This window comes from Crocuta crocuta, unplaced genomic scaffold, assembly GCF_008692635.1.
Source record: "Crocuta crocuta isolate KB4526 unplaced genomic scaffold, BGI_CrCroc_1.0 scaffold165, whole genome shotgun sequence".
In the NCBI taxonomy this organism is placed as follows: Eukaryota; Metazoa; Chordata; class Mammalia; order Carnivora; family Hyaenidae; genus Crocuta; species Crocuta crocuta.
In genome coordinates, this window is record NW_027530502.1 from 1025047 (window position 1) to 1051143 (window position 26097).

General features: G+C 37.4%; 1 protein-coding gene across 2 annotated transcripts in view; it reads right to left on the minus strand.

Moving 5' to 3' along the window:
* ELAPOR2 (endosome-lysosome associated apoptosis and autophagy regulator family member 2) overlaps window positions 1–26097 on the minus strand; it is a 220181-nt gene that overhangs the window by 25401 nt on the left and 168683 nt on the right. For both annotated transcript variants that reach the window (XM_077766796.1, XM_077766797.1), the window contains exons 9-18: window positions 18186–18366; window positions 16785–16913; window positions 12422–12512; window positions 11690–11792; window positions 8206–8343; window positions 6460–6723; window positions 5587–5760; window positions 3368–3557; window positions 2036–2132; window positions 1328–1429 (exon numbers count right to left, since the gene is read on the minus strand). In XM_077766796.1, the coding sequence (XP_077622922.1) occupies window positions 1328–1429; window positions 2036–2132; window positions 3368–3557; window positions 5587–5760; window positions 6460–6723; window positions 8206–8343; window positions 11690–11792; window positions 12422–12512; window positions 16785–16913; window positions 18186–18366 (1469 nt within the window). The remainder of the gene's footprint in view (window positions 1–1327; window positions 1430–2035; window positions 2133–3367; window positions 3558–5586; window positions 5761–6459; window positions 6724–8205; window positions 8344–11689; window positions 11793–12421; window positions 12513–16784; window positions 16914–18185; window positions 18367–26097) is intronic.

Below are 26097 nucleotides of genomic sequence, written 5' to 3' on the forward strand. Positions count from 1 at the left end.
AAACACAGAGAAACACAGGTAATAAGACGTGAATACTAGTGTACCTTTAAGCCCCAGAGTAAACCCACAATATTGTTACCAACATAAATACTCTTAAGATGCCCAAGTAGTTGAAGCAATGCTTAGACCACTGATTTCCGATACTGATGTACTGATATGCATAAGCACAATAGCTTAAAATCTCTCAATGGTTACTGTGAACCTATCAAAATCAAAACTGAATCATTTTCTTTTAGATAAAATTTAATATATATTAAATATAGCTTGAGAAATACCTGCTAGTCAAACTGTCATCCAAAGGTACCTTAATCCAAGAAAGATTATAAATAAATAATCTACATACAGAACAATTAATAACTACAAAAAACCAAAATCAGCAGAATTTAAGTCACTCATACCATGAAAGCAGTATTTAAGTTAACAGTTCTGAGTCCATGAAATTGCTCATTTTCTCCTAGTGTTTCCACCCAATATAGACTGTATTAGTCAGATCTAGACTGTGGAGAGCTGTTGCCTCAATGCCAGCAAGCCAAATGAATTGTACTATGTGTTCTATAGATCAGATTCTACCTTGGTGATTCTGCCGCCATTAATCAGAAAACAGAGGAGTTGGAAATGGATCATACAAATTATCTACTCTGGCCCCTATTCTCTCACAGAGAATGAAACCATGACTCAGAGATTTGATTACTTCAATCTGGATCACCCAGATGGTTCATGTTGATGAAGAACTAGAAGCCAGGTTATATATAATCCAGCTCTTAAGGAAATTGAAACTAAACACTAGGATTCCATACAAGGGTAAAAATAATGTAATTATATGTTGAAATAATATTCAAGACAATTAGACACAACAGGATGCAAAAATGACTTTGAGGAGATTGGGATGTACTGACATTTGTGAGGAACTATTCCTCTCTTTTTTGTGAAATTTTCTTTCTTTTTTTTAATGTTTTATTTTTGAGAGAGATATAGAGACAGCATGAGCAGGGGAGGGTCAGAGAGAGAGGGAGATACAGAATCTGAAGCAGGCTCCAGGCTCTGAGCTAGCTGTCAGCACAGAGCCCAATGCGGGGCTCGAACCCACAAACCGTGAAATCATGACCTGAGGCGAAGTCGGACGCTTTAACCTACTGAGCCACCCAGGTGCCCTTGGAACTATTCCTCTTAAGAGACACATAGCATATCCCTACAATAAAGATCTGCATATTCTTCTCTTTCTGCTTTGCATTCAGAGAGACTATATTTTAAAATAGTAAGATTCTGGAGAGTTTTGCTTCCTCACAATAAATACAAATGTGAAATAATCACATAGAAATAAGAATACCTGGGGACTGAAATCACTCCTGCTCCTGATTTAGTAGGACTGCACCTCATTTTCACAGCAGTTGATCGGCCATTAACACAAGACGTTGTAGTTGTAGAAGACCTATTGCAGGGCAAATGTCATTTTACAGAACAGACAGGACATAGATCACAAAAACATAAGTATCCTGTGTATAACTCCCCCTATACTCTATGAAAGAATGAAAAAGAAAAATGTGTCCAAGTTCATAAATTAAGAATTTTAATACAAACTGAGGCTCATTTACTTTCATTGCCTATGAAAAGTTGATGATTTTCTCAGGTAAAGTAATAAGCTATCATCAAGGTGGTTAGCAAATTTACTATGATTATAATCAAAGATATAATCAAAAAAATTTTTTAAGGGAAGCGAGGTGATATCTACTTTTGTTGATGTTGAGGTGTGTGAATTACAAATACTGTCTAGACAATGAAGTAGACATTTTATTGCCTGATTTAAAAGAATATATAGATAGATAGAAGATAGACAGATAGATTGACAGATAGATGATAGATAGATATCAGAGCTTATATAACACTTGCAAAATATTTCATGTTTCCTACTTTATACTCAGTCTTTCATTTGCAAACTAATCATTGATTATCTGTTAACTATAAGCTACTATGCAAGGCATCCTGAAGGGACATTCCTTTGATTAAACCTGTCAAGCGAAGCAGCATCTTCACTTACTTATAAAAGAAATGCACATCTGGCATTTGGCTAGGTGAAACTGGGAACATATCTTCTTTTATATTAATATTTTGCAATGTGGTTTCAACTGTCACTCCTAGATAACAATAAAAAAAGAAGCTATTAAGCAATATAGGAAACTTAGGTTTATTTAGTTTCTGTGTATCTGAATAGAAAACAGCTTTACTTTGACACTATCATTTTATCAGAAATATTGTATTAAATTAATACATTGATGGTAAGACTAAGCTCTTTCTAAGCTCTGCAGAATAAAAAACAATGTACTCTCTTGCTGTTATTTTGTTTAAGTCACTTCACTTCCTTGGGTCTTATGTCCTAATTTGTAAAATGCATGAAATAATTGAGATGATCTCTAAAACCCCTTCCAGCTCCAACATTTCAATAACCTACCAATATTAATATTCTCAGCTTCTGCTGGGTTTTGTAGAACAAGCTGGGCTATTTTGCTAATATAGCTTTTCACTCAATATAGACATATTGGAGAAAACAAAAATTTTTGTGTCCTATTAGTTTACATAAAATAACTCCAAAACTTGTTTAATCTAAAAGTCAGGCATTTTCCCCATTCCTTACAGGCAAAATGGGCGAGCGCCAAAATGCAAGCAAGAACAGCAGACATGGACTTCTGATGCTGAGCACAAGCTTGGTAACTGACCTTGGTGCTGAAAATTAAAGCTAAATTCCTCTGGAGTCTATAGCAATGGTCATGTCTGCTATACATTAGAGTCATCTAAGAAGCTTGTGAGATTGTTATGTTGTTAAAGGTTTTATCACCATACCAGAGATTCTAATGAACTTGATCCCTAAAACTCACTGAGAGGTCATTCTTCAAACCTTCCTATACCTTCCAGTCCACAAAGACAGAAAGGGAAGGTAGAGAATAAAACTCAGCACATTCACTGATGCTAAGTGTCACCAGCTTACTTTAGTACAAGAAATGATTATGAAAACTGGTGGTAAATATTATGATTTATATTTACACTTTTTTGTTTACTATTCTTTTGTTTATAGTTTTGGTTTCCAAACTTATTCTGCTTCTTAAATTCCCAGAGAATTTGATGAAAGGCACAGACTTTCAAAAAACACCTTATCACATATGAGTTAATACGTAAATTCAGAAGATACTTGTACTCTCTTAGATTGATCAACAGATCTCAACTGCAGGAACTTTTTAACCATGTTACAAAGTGATGATTTAAAATTACTTTTGCCCTTCATCATCTATGGCAAATACCAACACAGTGACAAGTTATCAGTATCGTAATTTTACAATAACTGCATGCATGCATATAGGAACCAGATGAAGCTTACCTAAAAATGTATCTGCCAGAATGATGGATTGTGATGATAAGGCTGCTCGAAAACCCTTACTCTCAGAAGGAATAATAGTTGACTGGCATACATATGCTCCTACCAAATTCGTGTAATCATCTGACCCTGCCACCATTTCCTTGACTGTAAAGTCTGTTATATTGTTGGTACAAAGAGCCATCTTCTTCCCCTAGGAAAACAAAGTCATTTGTTTTACTGAAGAGGTTTTACTGAAGAGTCATTCTCTAAAGTGGATCTCAGAGAGCTAAGGACTCTAGTAGAGCAGTGGCTCTCTCCTCACTGCAGAGATTCTGCTTTCAGTGGTACAGTGTGGGGCCCAGGCACCAGCATTTTTTTTTTTAAAAAGCTCTTGAGGAATTCCAATGTTTAACCAGGGTTGAGAGTCTTTTAAGTTATAATGAATAGACATTCAAGACTACACTGCTTATCCAACTACAAGAATCGTTTACACTGATGAAAGCCAACTAATTTAAAGAACTAAAACTCATCTATGATACCTTTGATTCATCAAATAAGAATGCATTCAAAGAAATCAGATAACTTTGAGTGAAGGTTTTAATGCCAAAGAAGAAGTCTTGCTCTTCCTTCTCCTTTACTGGCCTATTGTGATAGAAAGGTAACGTGAAGGCTGAAGGAGAAAGCATAAAAGCCATATTGCAGCAAAATCCTAGGACACCACCTAAGTTCTTAATAGTTGATCACTACCAGTGTCTTTGTTCAATGATGTGTAACTACTCAACTACACGATAAGTTGAAGACAACATATGGGTTTACTTTTTTAATCATTTAACAGTTGAAATATATAATTTATAAAGTTATAAGGCTATTTAAATATACTATAGTCCCACTGCAAATGACTATAGCTTTCTCTAAAATTTCTATGAAGAACATACAGAAGGAAAAAGGAACATGATTTTATTGATCTTGGATATAGAGTAAGCACACATGGGCATAAAGAAAAGAATACATATTTATCTTTCTTAATGCAGCTAGCAATCCAAATTTACAAATTTTCTCCCTTCACCAAGCTTTCTCACAATACCGGTACAATATATTTTTACTAAGCTTAAATTAAATGGTTGAAGCCAAGAAGAGGAAAACTATGGAAAAGATCAGAGAGAAATTACTGAGGAAAGAAAGGAAAACAACAATGAAAGGACTGAGGACCAAAGGGAAAGAAAGAGAAAGAGGACAGAGAAGAAGAAGGAAAAGATGGAAGGCAAGACAGTGGTAACACAGGCATGAGAACAAAAAGGGTAATACACAATGTACCTAATCTCATTCACTGCTCCAGTCACTATTTAACATAACAGGTATTATTTATTTGTTGAATGAACTGAGTAACTGAACAATCAAGTGTATTTAATCACTTCCTGTAAAATCAGGACAGGACAAACAACATACCATGTAACATTTACAGATCTTTTTGTCTGAAAACATCTGTGGTCATCAGATCTCTTTTTATTTCCTTTACACAAAGTTTGGCACAGCATCTCATAATGAAGACCACTGGAGATACCAAAGTGAGTATGGAAAGAAACATGGAGGAAATGCCTTATTATAATTTCACCTTTGCTAAAGATGTATACATATAAATACTTTCCCACCACAACCTCACAGATCTATAAAAATACTGGGCATATAGTCCTGCAACTTTTCCATCACCAGCATTAATTGAGGTTCTTCTTCTTCCCACAGAGAAGTAAGATCCCATTATTTATGAGCAGACACTACCTGATCAAGTGTGATTTGCCCCTGCTTACCTTTTTTTTTTATTGTTGAATAAACTTCCTCTTGGAAGTCTTTTTCTTTTTAAAACAGAAAATGGACAATATAAAAAAAACCATAAAATTTTCTAGAACCAAAACTGCCTGACTAAAAAATAGGTGGGATTGACAAGTCTGACCCATTTTTACAAACCTGAAAGATCCTTAAAGTACCTACACCATAACTCCAAGCTTTGGGGTTCAGTTGGCTAGGTAAGTGTTTTGATGGATGGAGAACCACACAAGGTTGGCCCTGCTGGAGAAAGCTGCCAGCCTAGTAGGAGGCAACACAGGATTTAAGCAATCACAACTTAGTTACTGACATCTGACGGTTAGTTTCCATAGAGATTTTATTGGGCCATCAACATAGAAAATATCAATCCAGTCAAAGCTGAAATATAGCCCCATCTTACTTTGACAGCCAGAACTCACCTCATGCCCACACAAACTAATATTGAAGAAATGGAAGTATTTTGTTCCTTTGGAGGTAAAGCTGGGTCCATTCATTAACGAGCCCACGCTGCTGAGGTTGCTGAAGTCATAGTGCAAACTCTGATTTTCTTTCTCATGGTGGAAAAAGCAGTCACTATAGCAAACTGAGTGGTCCTTTGATTAAAGATTAAAGAAATTAAAAAAATGTATAGCAGAAAAGAAAATATTAGCTGCTATGAAAGACGTGTTTCAAAAAAATCCTAAGTTTGAGAACTCTTTCAGCAATTTTGTCTTAGATATATTTTATCATATGAATATAGAGAATTTCCAAGCACTAATTAGATTTTCCTAGGCAGAGTTCAGAAAAAGTCAGCATTTTTTAAAGGTGAGAATAAAGTTATTCTCTAACTAGTTTCTTGTAGAAAGGTATTTTAATAAATAGCCACAAGTCCCTGGAACACCAGTGTCAGCATACAGTAAAACTACTTTCTCTTTCACCGAAAAATGGCATCAACCTTAGCCCTTAAAATGCTCTAAGATATACTTGCTCTTCTCCATCTATTTCTATGTCCAGCCTACAGAGGTAGTTTACTTGCTCTACCTTTACAGAAGACTCAAAATATCAATTTTAATGTTTTTGGAAGACCTTCTTATTTGGGTGCTTCCCTTAATATTTTATGCCCCTAGGAACTAGGAGTCTCACGGCACATGTCAAGTGCTTAGTACACGTAAGAGCAGAAAGAAACACAAAAAAGAATGAAAAAGCCATTTCTACATCGCAACTGTGTAGTTCCTGGAGAAATATTCAAGGAAATCTCGGAGTTTCTTTATGAAGGTGTCTTTCCTGGGAAACTAAACTACACGCTCACTCACCTGAGTGCTTCTACTCCCAGGCCCACATGGGATACAAGCCTCCTTGCCATAGACCTGATGTATGGACAGGTAGGTGTCAGGTGGACACTCCTTGCACTGGTTGGTTTCTTTCTCAATGTAGTGGCCTGGGGGGCAGGGGACACACGATGAGCCCGACTGTTCAGAACCGAGGGCACAGGCACGGCATGAGGACGCCACCCCATCAACTGCATTAGTGGCAGTGATAGAATAAATCTTCACCATGTCATTGATGAACCGTCTATTCTAAAAAGAGAGCAGAAAGTAATGACTTCTGCCTTGGGGCTTAGTGGTAAAACCAGATTGCTTTGTGTTGATATCTCTAAAACAACTAAGCAAGGGGTCCCAGGTGAACAGTTTCTAAGTGACAAGGGGTTAATATTATTTCTTCTCAGTTCTATTTTAAAAAACAATCTTAGGTCTTAACACTAGAAGCTAAATTCCACAGTAGTGGAGTTCCAGGAGTTTAGCCACAACGGCTGTAAGATCTGTCATAACTGTACAAACTCAGGCATCTTTACAGGCTTTACATCTGGATGAACTGGTATGGTTTGACTTAGGAACAACTCTATCTCCCATCATTGTTTATTCAGATATCAGCCCAAGTGTAATGATAGAATAGGATGTTTGGAATGTGGCAGGTGGAAAAGCTTTAGACAAGGGAATAGTCTTGGAAGACGAGGACTCTGGTCCTCACCCGAACACTAACTGTGTAATACTGATGCCATCACACCACCCTTGAGGACTTTGTCTCTCTCTCTAATCCTTTCCCTAACCTACGACTGATTTCCACCAAAAGGGTGCATTGTAGAGAGCAAAACTTGGGCCTAACTATACTTTTCCTTCTTCTGATACTGCGTCAATGAAGATCTAGTTCTCATTAGGTAACGGGCACCACTTTATCAGTAGACAGCAATGCTACCCGAGGCAACTTAATGCTTTTTGTCTGGGGTAAAGAAAAAAAGTTGAGGAAGCATTCTATAGCACATTCATGCCTCGCTATGGTCATCTAAACACTTGTCAAGAACAATTAGAGTCAGGTAACATCTGGGAATAAGTTCCCCTTTGAAAGCCTGAAGAGAAAAGAGAGAACGTTCGGCATTTGCTACCCCAACTTTCAGTGGTTTACCTGGTTTTCACCTTGGATAGGTCACATGTATGGAGATTCACTAAAATAACAGACCTGCTACTATTGAAACATACAATGGCATTTACGTAGGGGAGAAATAAGGACTACGCTAGCAAGAAAAGTAAAAGAGAATAAATAATTCTGTGTGTTAACTCACTCATGTGTACATACGCACTCTCCAGGCTGTGAAAGGAGACGTAACTACAATGAAATAATAAACTAACACCAGGTGTGGCTCCTGGAAATATGTCCGATCATTCAGACAAAAAGGAAGATAGTCGCCAGCCTTCTCAAAGTCTCAGAAAGCTTTAACAGTATGTTTTTAAATAAGTACAAATTTAGATTTTCTTTCTCTTAAGCTTTTAGCAAGCTCAGTGGAGAACAATCCAAAGATATATTGTGTTATTCAATTGCATACATTCTTGCTCTCAACATATGTATATACCATGTTTATACAAATCAACTCCATAACCAAATGACTGATTCCACATCAATAAAAAACTAAGTTATTTTCCTCTAGGAGATTTGAATGATCATTTTGTATGAATTTCCATTGGGAGCATCATCTTTTTGTTTAAAAAAAATGCTTTGGAACTTACATCTTGGCCCTGATTAGTTCTCTGGAATGCCCATGTAAATGTGAATGTTGCATTCTTGAAGATGATGTGGGTATAAGCTTGTTTTTCTTTGGTTCCACCCCATGATTCCACCACATTGGTACTTTTTCTATTAATATCCTAAAATATGGTACAAAAACATAAGCAAAAAAGGCATAAACTCAATGTGGATATACATCTGTATACATAACAAATATGTGTTTGTATTTATAGTAATCCCTGTAGAGCTAATGAATATTTATCTGGAGGGCACGTAACACCAGAACTCCCAAAACCACGCTTCAAGTCTACACAAGCACTTACTAACTTATTAATTACAATTTTTCAACCACATAATCAATATAACCTAAAAGAGGTCTCAAATTGTAGTATATTTAAGAGACAGAGAGAGAGTGTGTGTGTATGTGCGCGCGCGCGCATGCACGCGCCTATGATGCATGTGACTCTAGCTTAGGAAATACACTTAGAAGGAAAAATGTGGGGCACCTGGGTGGCTCAGTCAGTTAAGCATCCAACTTCGACCCACATCATGATCTCATGGTTCATGGGTTTGAGCCCTGCATCAGGCTCTGTGCTGACAGCTAGCTCAGAGCCTGGAGCCTGTTTCGGATTCTGTGTCTCCCTCTCTCTCTGACCCTCCCCTGCTCAGGCTCGCGCTCTCTCTCTCTCTCTCTCTCTCTCTCTCTCAGAAATGAAACATTTAAGAAAAAAAAGAAGGGAAAACGTAATTCCTCAAACTTCTCACAGTAAACTTCTAGGTCTCTGATAGAACAGCAAGGTTTTCCATGTTTATCTTTTTCTTTGAGAGATTCTGCCAGGCAGCTCTTGCACAGAAATTATAAGTTTCCCCTGGACTATACTTCCAGGGTTCCCCCAAGTACAGACTAACCAGAACATTATTTTATGTTCATGAAACCTCCTCCTGCTTAAACTTGAATTCCAAAGGATAATTTTGTATATTTCATTTCTGATTTCCTTAGCTAATTTCAATATTTAGAGTATTATACAAATATGTGACATTTCAACAAATATGCTGTCATTAACGTGGTTAGAAAACAAATATAGTAAGTCAACCAATGTAACATGCACCTAATTAATTTGAAGTGAATTAACCCTGAATTTTCTAATTAGTGTTCACTGCAGAAACTCTAACAGAGGGCTTAGAAATTTGGAGGCACTTCTGTAATTTGCAATGTGACAATACAGTGGCATGAGCTTAAACTATGTCTTTTTCTTTCTATGACACAAACATAGGAGTGAAACATAAAGTAATCAAATATGGTACAAAGAGATATGTCTTGAGGTCACGCCCCAGAGAGGAATAACAGAATGTGCTTGTCATACATACACTGCAGAGTTCCCCAGCTTACTAAACAACCACACCAGCATACGTGCCCTTCCTAAAAGAAGTCTGTGCTTTGTTAAACATTATCTTTCTAGATGCTTAACTTACTGCATTATTCCAAATAATACCATCTTACCTTTGTCAAACACTACATGATTCTGACAGCATTTCTCTATGCTATTTAATTGGTATCACAAAAAAATCCTGTGAGAAAACCAAATCTAACAGAGAGGAAAAAAACGAACAGATTCTGCTATGAGCTAAAAACTCAAAGGTTGACTTACGAAAATAAATACCTGTGATCCCTACCCTCAAGAGTGCTTGGCCAGGTGAGAGAGATAAAAACATCAATACAGTCATATAATTAAAAATAGAGTTTTCTTGAAGGGTTTTAGGAGCACAATGGAGAGAGTAGCTATTTTTACTTAAAGGATTAAAAGAAAGCTTCCCAGAAGAAGTGAAGTTTGAGCAAGCCTTGAATTATCAGTGAGAGTTCACCAGAAAAAAGAGGAAAAGGAAGAATGTCATTCTGGCTTACAGTGTCAAGGCATGACAAGTGAAGTACAGGGTGTTCCTCTAACAAATTCAGGGTGATTACAGAGGTGTGACTAGTAATAACAGTAGGCTTGGTAACAGAAGAAGGTGGTCAAAGAGTACAAAAAGCCTTACAGGTGCCATGCTAAGCAATTTTAAGTGAATTCAGAGGCGAGTAGTTCTTAAACCTTAGTTGACGTTAGGACCACTCTCACGGCTGGCTAAAATACAGATTTAGTCTCATTACAACTAGGACGAGGCTCAGAAATCTACATTTCTAGCAAATTCTCAGGTGATGCTGGTCCAGGGACCATACTTTAATAATCATTGTCATAAGCAGTAAAAAATATTACCAAAGAAAAGTGGGTAGATTTGTTGTGGAGGCTTCTAGTAGTATTTGTATGTTTATAAAGATAATTTTGATAGCAGCATATATGAGAGAATTGGGGAAAAAAGAATAGAGACTGCTGTTGAGAAATAATGGGAGTTCGGATTTCAGCAATGGTATCAAGTATGAAGAGGAATTAAAGGGTTAAAGAAATCGGCAAAGCGAGGAATTGATTTATTGGTTATTTGTGGTGTAATAAATGGATCTTCTTTTACTATTACGAAGTCAGTTTTTCTTTTTTCAGAACAAAATAGTCTGCCTTCCTTTAAGCTGGTAGTAATCACAAACATTTAAGTCTTCATCTTGTATATATTGTAGGAAATTGTTAATAGACTGTTAACGAGCTGCTAAAAGACTACTGGGAAAAGAGCAAAAACAAATCATGTCTATGAAGTCACTACTTACAGTGCTAAAATCCTAGCCAACAACCTGCTAATAGCCACCTGAGGTCTTAATAAATTTTGTGTTGCTACTTTTCTCAACCTAAGACTTGAAATATATGGGCACCTAGAAAAAATAGGCAAAATTAGAACATGCACATAGTATAGTCCTTTATCTACATTTATCAAATTTAACAATGAAGAGTTTTCTTTCTTCCTGATGCCTTATGCCCTCATTATTTTCTACCTTCACTTTATTAATACAGGTTTTTCCCTCCTGATGGTTTGAAGTACTGAATGGTTATTAGAGGTGACTTTTTCATTGTGCTGGTGGCATATTTTTAGGAAGGAATTTTTACCAGATTAATATTTCCTGACTTTTGTCAATTGCCCAAGCCCCCTCAGTCTTTCCCATGTAGAACACAAGCTTTTTGTGGCCTACACTGCACATTCCTTAGTGACTTCTTTAAACATTTTTTTAAATGTTTATTATTTTTGAGAGAGACTGTGAGCAGGGGAGGGGCAGAGAGAGAGGGAGATACAGAATCCCAAGCAGGCTCCAGGGCCTGAGCTGTCAGCACAGAGCCCAACGCGGGGCTGGAATTCACGAACCTAGAGATCATGACCTGAGCTGAAGTCGGAAGTCAGAAGCTCAACCGACTGATCCACTCAGGTGTCCCCAGACATTTTTTAATTTTTGGAAGGACCTAAGAATTGGAAGGAAATTGGAATTCTCATCCCAATTTCCATAAATGAATTGACTCTTGAAAGAAAACACTAAGCTTAGAAGCCACCTTTGAAAGCCCCTCTTTCACTTACCACCATGAAATACAGAACGCAGTCAGCCGAACAGAGAGTCTCAAAGACAAATGTTATTCTTCCGAGTTCAGAACCCATGGCTCCAGTCATAGATGTTGGTGGTCTATATGACAGATTAAAATCACAATATTTATAGTATTTTCTAAATACAGTATGGAACTAAACTAAGTCACTTTTTCTATTAAGCTGAAAGCATGCTCATCTCTTCTTTTAATCAATGGCTGCCCTCAGCCACAACTTCTTCCTCCCTCAATCTCTGCATGCCCACACCATTCCAGTAAGGGGTCTATACAACCATAGTAAATGGTTGAATCTCCTGGTATAAATACTAAGCTTCAACATGGGGAACTAAGCCAAATGGGATTTCATGAGTTATAACATACTACTTTACAGATAAAACTGAGAGACAAATAAATATATAAACCAAAGGATACTCCCACAAACTACTTGTGGGTCTTAGACCTCTTCATGAAGAATCCAAGAATCATGGTCATTACAACATTTGGATAGAAAAACTTTCAGCTTCATCTAAACAATATACAATAATTATACTTTTTCAATCACCAATTCCACAGATATTCTTAAATGTAATACATTATCCTATAACAACCTATTTGCTAAGTCCATCACAATTTAAGTATATTTTATGAAGGCAGTCATACTTCATCTATTTTTATAGGGAAACAGGCATGAGGATTCATAAAGAAGGGAATCAGAATTGGTTTTCCTTACTTAAATCCTGGGATATGCAAGTTTAAGATCAGGTAATCATTATCTGAACCTCCAGCCCCACTCTGGATATGATCTCCAGCCACCTCCCATCCTAGAAATGAGATAAGGCATCTTTATCAGTAAAAATTCCATTAATGATTCCCAACAACCTTTTTAAATAAGGCTTTAAAAAAAGGACTGGTGTTTACGTTCCAAGTTAGAAATACTCTAAAAGAATTCCTTATTTTTACACTGTAGTTGTAAATTGCACGCAGAGGTAGACTCCTAAATACCAATAAAGACATTCCATATGATTCCGCAGGAAGAATCAAGTAATGCATATTTTTGTATAGAAGTTATTTAATGGGAAAAATAACAAGAGTTTTCTCAATTAGACTTTTTTTTTTTTTAACTAAAACAGATGGTCTTTATCCATTCTAATAAATTGAGATGGAAAATCTTAGTCTACAGGTAACCAATAGAAACTAAAAATGTCAAATTACTTAATGAAGATTTGGGGTCCAGAGTTCTTTCTTATAGTTTACTGTTATTATTGTTCCCTAATTTAAAACTCCTATTGTGCATTCATTCACTTATTTATTTACTCAAGCAGCATTCACCAATTGCCAGAACAATGCAGCTGGGGTAGAAAGACGAGACTGGTTCTACACTCACTGAGGAGTCAGGAGAATACAAGAGAGAAAGGCACATGCTAACAACTGTCAACAGTATAGTTGGAGCTGCACATAGAAGGTGATGGAAGGTCTGTCCTCTGCACAGAAACAATCAATATACCATAGGCTTAAAGGGGCCTATTAAATAAGAAAAGGAGAAGTACCCACACATACCATTATTTACTTGTTTTCAGAAATCCTATTTATATTTATTATAAAATTTTAAAAGCTACAGAAAAACTTAGAAATGAAAATTAAATGTACTTTCAATAAAATAAATAAAACCAGTGTTAACATTTTGAGGAGTTTCTTTTTACTACCTTTTGATGCACACATTTTTACATCACTGAGCTCTTACTGTTGATAACATTTTGTGCCACGGTTTTATATGCTAACATTATTGCATATGCATTTTTATCCATAAATACTTCACCAACATATTTATGACTGAATTAATGGTGTATCATGTAGACAGACATAATTAATATCCATAATTTACCAAACCATACTACTGGATTTATCTTTATTTTTTTTTTAAGTTTATTTATTTTGAGAGAGAGAGAAAGGGAGACAGAGAATCCCAGCAGGCTCTGCACTGACACTGCAGAGCCCAACATGGAGCTCAAACCCACCAACTGTGAGATCATGACCTCAGCCAAAGTCAAGAGTTGGGCATTTAAGCAACTGAGCCACTCAGGTGTCCCTGGACTTACCTCCTTTTGACCACACATTGACTTTAACCATTTTGGTTGTTTTTACCTTTTAACTAGTATACATGATACTATAATAATAAGCTTATTTTTGGTAAAGTTTTTCTGTATTTTTCTAGAAGAGAATCTCAGTAAAAGAATTACTAGGTTAAATAAATATATTTTTAAACCCATGTTTTGTGCTGTTACTGTGATTTGGAAAGCAACGCATGCCAAGGAGGTATGTTTATTAAATATGGTAAAACCCACAGGGCACTGGGGGCTCAGTCAGTTAAGCATCTGACTCTTGATTTCAGCTCAGGTCATGAACTCATGGTTTACAAGATTGAGCCCCGTGTCGGGCTCCATGCTGACAGCACTGAGCCTGCTTGGGATTCTCTCTCTCCTCTCTCTGCCTCCTGCCCTCACTCACATTTGCATGTTCTCTATCAAAATAAACAAATAAACATTTTAAATAAATAAAGTAAACCTAAATGGAAAAAATGAAATAATTCATATTTCCTTGAAACTTCCCACTTCCAATTTATGGCTTCTTAACATTTCAGTGTCTTTCTTTTCAACCATTTTTCTAGTGCACATTTTTAACACACCTTAGATTTTACTACTCTATTCTCTGACTTTGTAATTAGCACTATCTTCTGATTTTTCTCATTACCATTATATTAAAAACATTTCTCCATCTAATTTTAATGATTCAACAATAGTTGTATGCTTAGAACATAATTTTATTTAATCATATCCCATTGTTGAAAATTTAGTTTGTTTTCTCCTAAGTAACACTAACGTTAACATATTTTCCCAAAATTTCTCTCTTTACATCTTCACAGTGTTTTGCTGGTATAAATTCCCAGAAAGAGAATGAATGGGTTGGAGAATAGGAACATTCAAAATTCTTGAAATACTGTCAGACTGTATTCCATTTGACTGCCATTTTTAATGCTTGTATAACATTTCATCTGATTAGTGCAGCATACCTTTCATAAACATCCTCTATTGCCAGATATTTAAACTATTTCAAATTCTGTTATTACAGAAAATGCTCTATGATCACCTTCATGGATAAACAGCAACTTGTCTCCAACTAAGGGTAACACTTCGGCAAACTTCCAACACATGAAGATTGTTCTGCAACTGTGTAAAATTCAGACTGATAAGACATGAATCTCAAAGCACTCCAAGCCCTACAGTCAAGCTGCTCAAAGCACGTCTTTGTGAACCCCATGACTGGCTGACTACCTCATGAAACGCTGTTCTTGGCCTCTTGCTTAGGCCCCCATTCTTTTCAGTGCTACTCCTCTCAAAGCCGGATACCAAACTATCCAGGCACAAAAATATACATCACCTTTTTATCTTTATTTTTGTACTGCATTTTTCACATCACTACTTGCCATTCTAATATCACATACTAATACAGCAGAGATGTCTATTTCTCAAATTAATAATGGCCTATATCTGAAAATTAGCAAAAATTTAAATTTTAACCTCTAAGTAAAGGAGGGAATAGTGGCTACTGAGTCGTGTCAGGAGAGCTAGACTAAGTTCTCTAAAAGATCAAATAAAAGTTCCAGATAATCTTTACTAGTAAGGAAATAAATACACACACACACACACACACACAAACACACACACACACACCACACCTATCTATGCTTTCATGAAATCATTCAATTATTTGGCCTTCCCATTTTATTTTTCCTTAGTAGGTCTTAACTTCCTCAACTTAGAAGTCACTCCCAGGATCAACATACACCCTCATGGTTGGGTAATAACTACTGCATTGTTTCTTCTTCTTAGAATAATTTCCTAGAAATAGGATTAGTAGTCAAAAGAGTATTTCATAATGTTTAATATATATTGTCTTTCCTGTTCTCAATAATTTGTTTAACCATTATTCACAGATCTACTATTTTTCAATCTTTGTGTTCATGTGTTCACCTCACTTCCCACATCCCAAGTATATTTATTACAGATAGGCAGTGATTTAATACAGATGAAATTAAAAAGAACTTTTTTAATACAACAAAATATAATATGGAGAAAAAGTGAGATCATAAAAATTTCTAATGAGATGATAAAAGTAAAAGGATGTGAGATGATAAAAGTAAAAGGATGTATTTTGGTGTAAAACCCTATTATCTGTAACACCTACTCCAAGCACCAAGTTTAAAAATACACACGAGTGGGGCACATGGGTGGCTTAGTCAGTTGAGTGTCTGACTTTGGCTCAGGTCATGATCTCATGGTTTGTGAGTTCAAGCTCTGTATAGCGCTCAGTGCTGTCAGTGCAGAGCCCGCTTTGGAACTTCTGTCCCATTCTCATTCTCTCTCTCTCTCTCTCTCTCTCTCCCCCCTCTCCCCCACTTGCACTCTTTCAAAACTAAATAAACGTTAAACACACACACACAGACACACACACATACTGTTTGTCACTCATTCAACCAGCAAATATTGCAACAAATAGGTGGTAGCCTCTCTCAGGTCTTAAAATAGTAAAACAAATAATATTTAGCCATCATCTTGTGTAGTACTCTGTCACATTTTCAAATTTTCAGTAAATTAGTCTCATAACACTTTGTATACACAGTCACATATTTCATAGGAAAGGGGAATTAGAGATGACTTCACCTCTCAACACGGCTCAGTGCTGAGCCAAGCTCAACCAATCCTGGCAGAAATGCTGTCATATTACTTCAAAATGGCAAATGACATAGGTTTTATTACATCCCTTGGTGATCTTATTCTGGTATTTATAACCATAAATGATGATCATCAATATCTACTTCAAAGCTGACTCCAAAAAATGCATAATAGTTCATATTCTTACAGAAAAGTCAACTGACTATGATACCACATTTACTATTTTGATGTGAGGGCTGGAAGACACATAGCCAAGTGATAAGACTGAAGTTCCTCCTACCCATATTTAGCATGGTTTTTAGAGAGCTGAGTCCATGAGTCTCTATTAACTCAATATATTCACTAGGCAGATCGTGAACTCACCATTCATTCCATCACACTTTGAATTCCCAACATTAAAGCAGGAAGTTTTCATGTTGCCAGGAAGGACATTCCACCATTTGTATTCAAACCCAAGTGCAGGTTCCATTCCCGCTGGACATGGCCTACATTCTACCAGAGACAACAGAAACAAACAGTTACAATTAAACTGCATCTGGACATCTTCCTCTTCCTCTGTTCCAAGGCCTACTAAACTTTAATTACCACAAAGGCAAGTGGGAAGGAGAGATACTAGAGTGTCAATTCCCTTAAGATTTAATAACTTTCTCTAGGGACGCCTGGGTGGCCCATTTGGTTAAGTGTCCAACTTTGGCTCAGGTCATGATCTCCTGGTTCCTGAGTTTGAGCTCCGTGTCAGGCTCAGTGAGGTCAGCTCAGAGCCTAGAGCCTGCTTCAGATTCTGTATCTCCCTCTCTCTCTGACCCTCCCCTGCTCACGCTCTCGCTCTCTCTCCCTCTCTCTTGCTCTCTCTCCCTCAGGAAAAAAAAAAAACAAAAAACAAAAAACAAAAAACACAAAAAAACCACAAGTCAATCAGACTCCTGAGTCCTTCTTTTTTTTTTTTTTTATTTTAAATGTTTTTTATTGATTTCTGAGAGAGACAGCATGAGCAGGGGAGGGTCAGAGAGAGAGGGAGGCACAGAATCTGAAACAGGCTCCAGGCTCTGAGGCTGTCAGCACAGAGCCTGTCGCCGGCCTCGAACCCATGAACCGCGAGATCTTGACCTGAGCCGAAGTTGGACGCTTAACCGACTGAGCCACCCCGGCGCCCCTCCTGAGTCCTTCTTATGCTATCTATCGCAGACTCTAGAAAGTAAAATAGCACGGCTATATTCAAGTGAGATGACTACAACCGAAATGCACTGTAATTTTTGCCTATGAAAATTAAAAGAAACTGCACTACTTTCTCTATTATTTGACAAGCACTAAAACTTTCCCAACTGTACACTCTGAAACAATTTAGAGACCATTTTCACTGCCAAAATATCAAACAACTTTTGCTATTATTATAGCACAAAATGTGAATTAGAAGAGGTTATATCTTATGCTTGCATTAAATTACGTGTACACTCCTACCGAGACAGGAGTGCTTATCCTTGATCAGTTAGTATGGTGGAATTTATTATCAAAATCACAGGCAGAGTCATCCCATTAAGAGAATGTCACACATATTACACAAAATGCCCCTAGAAAGCTATCCTCGGTATGCTAAAGCTGCCCTCATCTCATAATTCATTATGATAATTCTCAACTCTCCTTCAATCTCTGTGAGATAAGTATGTTGTATAAAGCAGTCTTTCATAAAAACAGTTAACAAGGTCATAATAGTCCAGCAAGATTATTTTGCTAAAGGTCCAATTCTTGGGCCAATTGGCATCCTACCCTTTGTTCCATCCGAAAACGTTCCAGGGGGGCAGGGATGGCAAGAAGATGATCCGTTGTTATAAAAGCCTGGGTTGCAAGGTGGGCAATCCTTCTTCTCTCCAGAAGGGGGCAACCTAATAGCATCTGTGAGATCCTCCCGGCAGATTTTGGGCTCTATCCACTTGTACATAATTTGCGTCTGAGGAAAAACAAAACGAAACAAAACCTGCAGGTGGTATAAAATTCTTTATTTGCTTTAAATTTCCAATAACAAAAATGTTAAACAGAAAGCCTAGGAAGAATCAAATAGTGAAAGAATAGAAAGGCCAGCAGAAAAGAGAAAAACCTTTGGCCGAACAATGACTGTTACTTCCAAATGTTTTCATTATGAGCTACAGGTGGCCCTACCTCATTCATACAGCACATTCTTCATCATGGAATTCCTCTTTCAAATATAGACACATGATTATAACCCCTATTCTTCTAGCTACTCAGTCACTTTATTCCATAACTGACATATGTTTCTATGTAGAGACTACGATTTCCTTTAAAAAAAAATTTTTTTTTGTTTTTATTTTTGAGAGAGAGGGAGAGAGACAGGGTGCGAGTGGGGAAGGGACAGAGAAAGAGAGACACGGAGGCTGAAGCAGGCGCCAGGCTCTGAGCTGTCGGCACAGCTCACTCACATACTCAAACTCGGCTCAAACTCACAAACTGTGAGATCATGACCTGAGCCAAAGGCAGACGCTTAACAGACTGAGCCACCCAGGTGCCCTGAGACTATTATTTTCATTTGGAGATCTCCACGACCCTCGTCCTTTCCCTCGCCCCTGGCACATAACACCATGCCTAGCACAATGTGATCATAAAAGAACAGGTTTTTCTTTTTTTTTTTAAAGACTATGGCATTTTGCAAATACATGTGGCTACTCTCTGAATCTTTTTCAGTATCCTGATGTTAGTCTACAAGACTCATAGCTAAAATATTTCTAATTCTCGGCCCTCTTACAGGTGCTTCTAACATCAGGGTTAAGACCGCCTCTACTTTAACAGACAGTAATCTTTTAGACCTCATCCTCTCGTATTCTCTCTCACACATACATACACGTTACACAACACAAAACACAACAAAATAGCTGTAACTCAGCCAAACCCAGAAAGCTGTGATTATAAAATTACTCTCACTTTGAAACCAGAAAGATTAAATGGGTTAGCCATTTCACGAACAAAATCAATATGCTCAGTAAAGAAAAAAAAAAGGTATTCTAAATGCAAAGAGAAAAATAATTTCTTTCATAACTATAGATTTTAAAAAGAGGCACAGTTTCTTTCAATAGGCATATAATCCAGTGAATCTTTCTCTTTTAAAACAATTCTTTGCAGTAAGAAGTCTAATACTGAAGCTGGAGAAACAAAATTAAAGGCACTTCTCTATAGCTATTTCCAGTTAATAGAAAATTATATATAGTACACCCTTCAGACCACTCAATTTTACTCTCAAGCATGCTCTTAGGGAAGAGCAAATTACCTGATCTGAAGAAGGATGCTTAAGAAAAAAGGTTTAAAAGGTAGTTGTCTCAACAGAATTATAAATAATGTGTTTTTCCTTTTGCAACTCTCTCTCCCTGCATTCATGTTATGGCCCACATCATGATACAGTCTAACCAGCCACCGCACCCATCTGCCTCCCTCTTTCCATCTGGAAAGTGATGGCCGCTCCTGCTGAAGCTTCCTCAACAGCTAACACAATAAAGTAGATTCTGCATCCAGCAGGGGTTCTCCACTCCCCTGAAAAAGTCCGTCTAAAATTCTGAGAATCTAAGCAAATGAAATATTATTTTGTTTTCTTTTAAATATTTTATTTATTTTTGAGAGAAACATAGAGACAGCATGAGCAGGGGAGGGTCAGAGAGAGAGGAAGACACAGAATCCGAAGCAGGCTCCAGGCTCTGAGCTAGCTGTCAGCACAGAGCCCGACGCGGGGCTCGAACCCATGAACCGTGAGATCATGACCTGAGCCGAAGTCGGACGCTTAACCGATTGAGCCACCCAGGCGCCCCAATGAAATATTATTTTGGAGAGATTGTCTTTTTAGAATTCTGGCTCAGCAAGTATAGAAAACAAATTTCCAACCCAATCAATTCACAAATTTGCTGATTTATTTGGACATTAATTAAAATCCCACTGTGTTAGGTCTGAGCTACCGCACTGTTGAAAATAGGTGGTTCCCACGTGTGAGTGGGAGTGGGCTGGTGCTAAGCTGAACGCTCGCACGGATTTTGGGGGCTCGCCTCGTAATCTTCCCCACCACTTTTGGAGGTCAGTATTATTACCCTCAAGTTCATTAATGAGGAAGCTGTGGATAAAAGCCGTGAAGCAAGTTGCCCAAGAATTAGACACGGCTAGTTAACAGTAAAGTAACACTAGTCAGGAAGAGCCAGTTGGGTTAGGGTAAAAATAGTAAACTACTCAAATATGTTTTTGACCATGGTCAAAATTTCAATGAATTTCAATCCAAGTACAATAAATGTTTAAAAATTAGAAAATGTGTAGGGTTAGGATTAGGGTAAAAAGAAAATTAGAAAATGTGTACCATCTTTAAACTTAAACATTGAGAAGCCATATTTCAAATGGTCTATAGTAAAAGCTTTGTTTACAGAGCCTCTTGCTTCACATGGCAGATTGATCCTATGCCTCCCTTTCTAATGGGGACAGATGCTCTCAAGTGGAGCTGACTGGGGAAAGATAATAATTAATATAAATGATACTTAGCGCCAGATGGCTCGCAGCACAGGTGAAAAATCAACAATAAACTCATTCTTTGGCAAGTTGGGATAAAATTATGAAATATATTATGAAACTAAAAAAACCCTCATAAAACAAAACTTATCAGATTGTCAGTAAGATTAGAGAAGATCTATAGTGTATGACTATATTTATATAAAGCAGGAATAAAATACTTTTTAGAGGAACACATGGAGGTATCAATTCTCACGTCAAAATAAAATTCGAGACTGGAAAGAGTAAATTTAGACAAATTTTGAGACTGGATTTGTCCACAGTTGTCAACTTTCTTCCTGCAAATGTCCCTGTACAGAAGCACCAAGGCTTTGTAGACTGGCTGAATTCATTCGCTAAATGTCATGAGCTTTAAAATTCTATCAACCACTACTCCACCCTACCTGTCCTGTGCTCCATGATGTTCTAACTTGTGTGTTCCCAAACAGGCAGGCTATCACTGCCTTCCCACCTTCTCCAAACCTCGATCTTTTCCAGTAGTGGGACACTAGGTCCTCATCACTTTGTCTCTCCAACATGCCCATATCATTCTGCCAAGTTGTGTCCATCCCCTCCTTCAAAGCCATGCTCTAAATTCATATCAAGTAAAATTTCATGATCGTCTTTAAAATATTTTTCTCAACATCCACATGTGCTTCCACCATGTCCCCAGCTCACCCATCTACATATCAGCATTCGCCTAAATTCCTTTTCTATGAAAGTTCTACTGTTTTCAGTTTTCCCTTGTGGTTACCTCCTTGTCCTCTTTCTAAATTATCAAAGCTTGGGTCCTCTTCTTCTTTTATGTGGAAGACACTACGGGGATTGAACATTGTACTGGACGTTCTAGCCCTGGCTTTAGAAAATGTTCTAAAATTAAATTGGGGTGAAAACACTAAAAACACTGAACTAAAGCTTTAAATGGATACATTGTGTGAAATGAGAATTACATCTCAATAAAGCTGTTGAAAAATATTTTAAAGAAGACTATCATGTAATTTTATTTTATAGAAATTTAAAACTCTTTAAACACTGAGAAATGCCATGGTCTTTTCTCATCATCCTAATTCAGCCACACATTTTCCAGGAAGAACTGTAGGAACAAAGGCATTTATAAAACCCGTATCCCTTTATACCCTATTTTTTAATGCCCCCTACATCTTACCCTTGCTATATAATTCACAAGTACTGTGTAAGAGACATTGAGCATTTGGAATAACTTAGAACACTGAAGTTCACTGCAGGGCAAAGAAAGTACTAGACAAATTCCATCAATTTCCTAGCTTCAGGGATGACTAAGTTGCACAGTCTAGTGTCCGTTCTCAAGAAAGGCCCCTTCTGAAACATCCCACCCTGGAGGGCACCCTTCTTACCCTGGCAACAACCGCCCTCTATGACAAAACATGCTGCTCCAGAACTGAGCAGCTCTGCTCCTTAGAACAGTATGTGTCAATGGAATTTGCCTTCTATAAAGTCACCCAACTTCTGCCTTATGGAATAATACAGAAAAGTCTATTTCTTTATTTCTATGACTTCCCTTCTCATGCTTTAGCTCAGTATTTAGGAAGTTTTCATTAAGTACCTAGGAGACATAGTACCTGTGGGGAATTTAAATATTAATAAGACAAATTAGCAGCTACAGTCTAATAGTGATTAGGCAGGTTCACAAACTTCTATAATATATTAAAAAAGAGAAGAAAAGAAAATACTTGAATAGGATACAAAAGCATTGTTTCAGAAACAAACATGATTAAGATTAGAATTCCAGCCTTAAAACTTACTGGCTCTGGCTACCTATAACCTTATGGAAATTACTTTCACCTCACCAACCTTCAGTTTTCTCACCTACAAACTGGATATAGTAATGTTTCAATTGCATAGCTCTTGAGAAAAATAATTAGGGGCAATGTTAGAAGACACATGCATGCACAGAGTGAGTGTAAATTTGTAAATTACACATTATGTAAATGACAGGTGCTTCTGCTACTAATACCATCATTTCTATTACTGTCATTACTGTCACCACCATCATTTTGAAGAGAAACATGAAATATCATGGATATTCAAAGGAAAGAGATCAAATCTCTTTGGGACAAGTAGAAAATGTCAGAAAGATGGTCAAAATTCCTTTGTCCCGTGGTGTCTTTTCCTCAACCTGAAAAAAATATTTTCAGCAACTTCAACTATACTTCATATCAAATAGTTTAATATTCTGGCCCCTCTACTTTAGATTTTGTCCATTTTGTCAAAATTATTTCAAGCCCTCTGCCACAAGCAGAACTCTCTAATTGTGCCCCTCATTCATTTACTTACTAATTCTCTCATTTATTAATTCATTCAAAACATGCTTCATTATCTTCTATGTTCCAGGGACTCAACTAGGGATGGAGATGTTTTCTTTTGAAGTGATTAAGAACACATTTCTGTCTACAGGAAGCTGAGAGTCTGGTGAAGGAAACAGTCATCTTTACAAGAACTGTATTTGCAGTAAGATGAACTGATACCAAAACGCTAGCAGACTTTCTATGACCACTATGAAACTATCAGGAGAGGTATGTAAAAAATTATGTGGGAGTTCCCAGTATATGAAGACAATCTTGCCATGACTATTCATGTTATTTAAGAGTAGAAGAGTTCTGTGAAACTGCACCGAATCGCTCTCTTTTTATTGTGGTAAGAGACGCCATCTTTTCCTCTTTAGGAACTGACTTGTGTGACACTGAGAGGAAACGGGAGTTACAGAGTCCCAGCCACAGGGATCAGCCAGTGAATGAAGCTGTCCAACCACAGTATCCCATGCTACTGGACGAAATGGCTGGTGTGAAGTTGCCTCGTGATTCGAGGAGGACTCATAAGAGTCTTTTCTGAAACTTTGGTCAGTGCCTCCCCCTGATCAAAAGCTGTGAGGATGATAGTGGAGAAGCCAGCAGGCATCTGGTACCGCAGGAATGAGCTTGCCTCTGAAGGAAACCAAAATGTACAAGAATTCCAATGAGAAGAGCAAGAGAAAAATGTCTTGATAAAGCTGTTTGCTCTATACTGACTTCCAAGTCACATGAGCCTCCTGCCCTCATCCACCCACCCCAAATGCTGAAAAGTATGTTTTAATTTCATCAACAGGACTGTCAATCATCTCCAAGTGTGGAACCAAACTGACACTTTGCAGCCATTCAGGAGAATGGAGTATCACATCCCATGGCCAGGGCAGGGGAGGGAATTACTATTTACCCTGAAATAAAAGATCCTCCCCACCAAAAAACGTTACTCTCTCTAGCTCTGGTACCCAAAATAAATAAAAGTTTAAGCCTTGTCTGTAAGTGGTTGACTCCCTAGCAAAATCATCTTATCCCTCTAACTCCAGCAAGCAGATCTGAGACAGCCTTCATGGATAGGATAAACAAGTGAGTGACTTGTTTTTCAACTAGGTACCCGCTTAATTGAAAATTAAGTATCCATCACATTCTTGGGATGTTTTTAAATGTCTGTTGCATTTTTTTATTCCATAAGCCAGGTTCTAAGTTTGGATTCTTTTTGAAATATTTTTAGCAAGTTAATGTTTCCTCTTTTCTAAATATTTTTATATCTGAGGCTTTAACACAAATAAATGCCGACTTTGCTAATTTGAGCTCACTGTTCAAGCAAAGTGAGGTCTCTCTAAATTTGACTTCTGTCATTTTCCCCAGCTTTAATGATTTACGGTTCAACACATCATTGCTAATATCCTCATGCAAGTTGAGGATTTTTAAATCAAATGTTGAAATTAACTCATATGTACTCAGATCTTCTTGGTATGACTTTGAATATATATAATTACTTTGCTAAATTTATATTCCTACAGCCAATACATGATACCAACTATGCTACTAGTTAATATCAACTACACTCCTAGTTGATGTCCATTTATTAAGTCAGACATTTTACATATGGCTTCTTAATTAGCCATATATCCTCTTAACCAGATCATTTAGTCCACAATTCCCTATCTTAGCCATTGGGAGATAAGAGAAACTGGTTCAAATATGCTGATAAACATTAAAAGATGGCTTCTCTCAATAATTACCTGGCCATTAGCAAGGTCCAGATTGTTTAAGTTCAAATCTCAAGCAGTTAATCTGTGCATGGGCTTGTATGCAGCCACATGAGTATATCTCAATATATGTAAAAAGTGGGCTCTGAACATTTTAAAAATAAAACATACACAAAAATTTCAGGTTAACTCACCACTGTGAAACCTCCCTCCTCTCACATGAGCCTCTGTCATTAGATGGAGCTAATGTGACTCCCTACCCACATCCCCCAACTCAAGTCTCACTCCTACCTCCATGCTCCTTCCTACATCAGATCCTCACGAATCTGCTCCTCTTCTCAAAATGCTCTTCTTCCATACATGGGCCCAAGCTTTCATACAGTTCTGAAGCCTTTCCAGGCTAGGTCAGATCCCCATAAAACTCAGACTTCTCTTTCTGTAGCACTAATCACAACTGGAAATAACACATTTTTTTTGACAGACTATATCTATTCCACTGAAATCCAGACCAGTGGTTCTCAAACTGCTGACATCCTAGACCAGCAGGGTAAGAATTATCTGGGAACTTCTTAGAAATATAAATTCTCTTGGGGCACCTGGGTGGCTCAGTCCGTGGAGCATCCAGCTCTAGGTTTTGGCTCAGGTCATGGTCTCACGGTTTCATGAGTTTGAGCCTAGTGTCAGGCTCTGTGCTGGCAGCGTGTAGCCTGCTTGGGATTCTCTCTCTCTCTCTCTCTCTCTCTCTCTCCCCCCCCCAACAACCAAAAATAAACAAATAAATGTTAAAAAAATAAGTAAATAAATTAAAAAAGAAATATAAATTCTCAGGTCCCACCCAAGATCTGCTGAAACAGAAAATCTGGGACAGGAACCTCGAGGTGAGTCAGATGCACACAAAAAACTGACAACCACTGCTCTACAATCTATGAAGACATTTACCTTCTTCTTCTGCCTGTCCTTGGCTCTGCCCTCATCACCCAGCACTCTGTATTAACCAGTGCTCAGTAAAGATTCAGTGAATAAATGAATGAATGAATAGGCATTCCACATTTTTCATGATGTTAATGAGAGTCTCTCAATCAGGATTAGAATAGTTTCAGTTACTAATTAAAATATTTCTGAAAA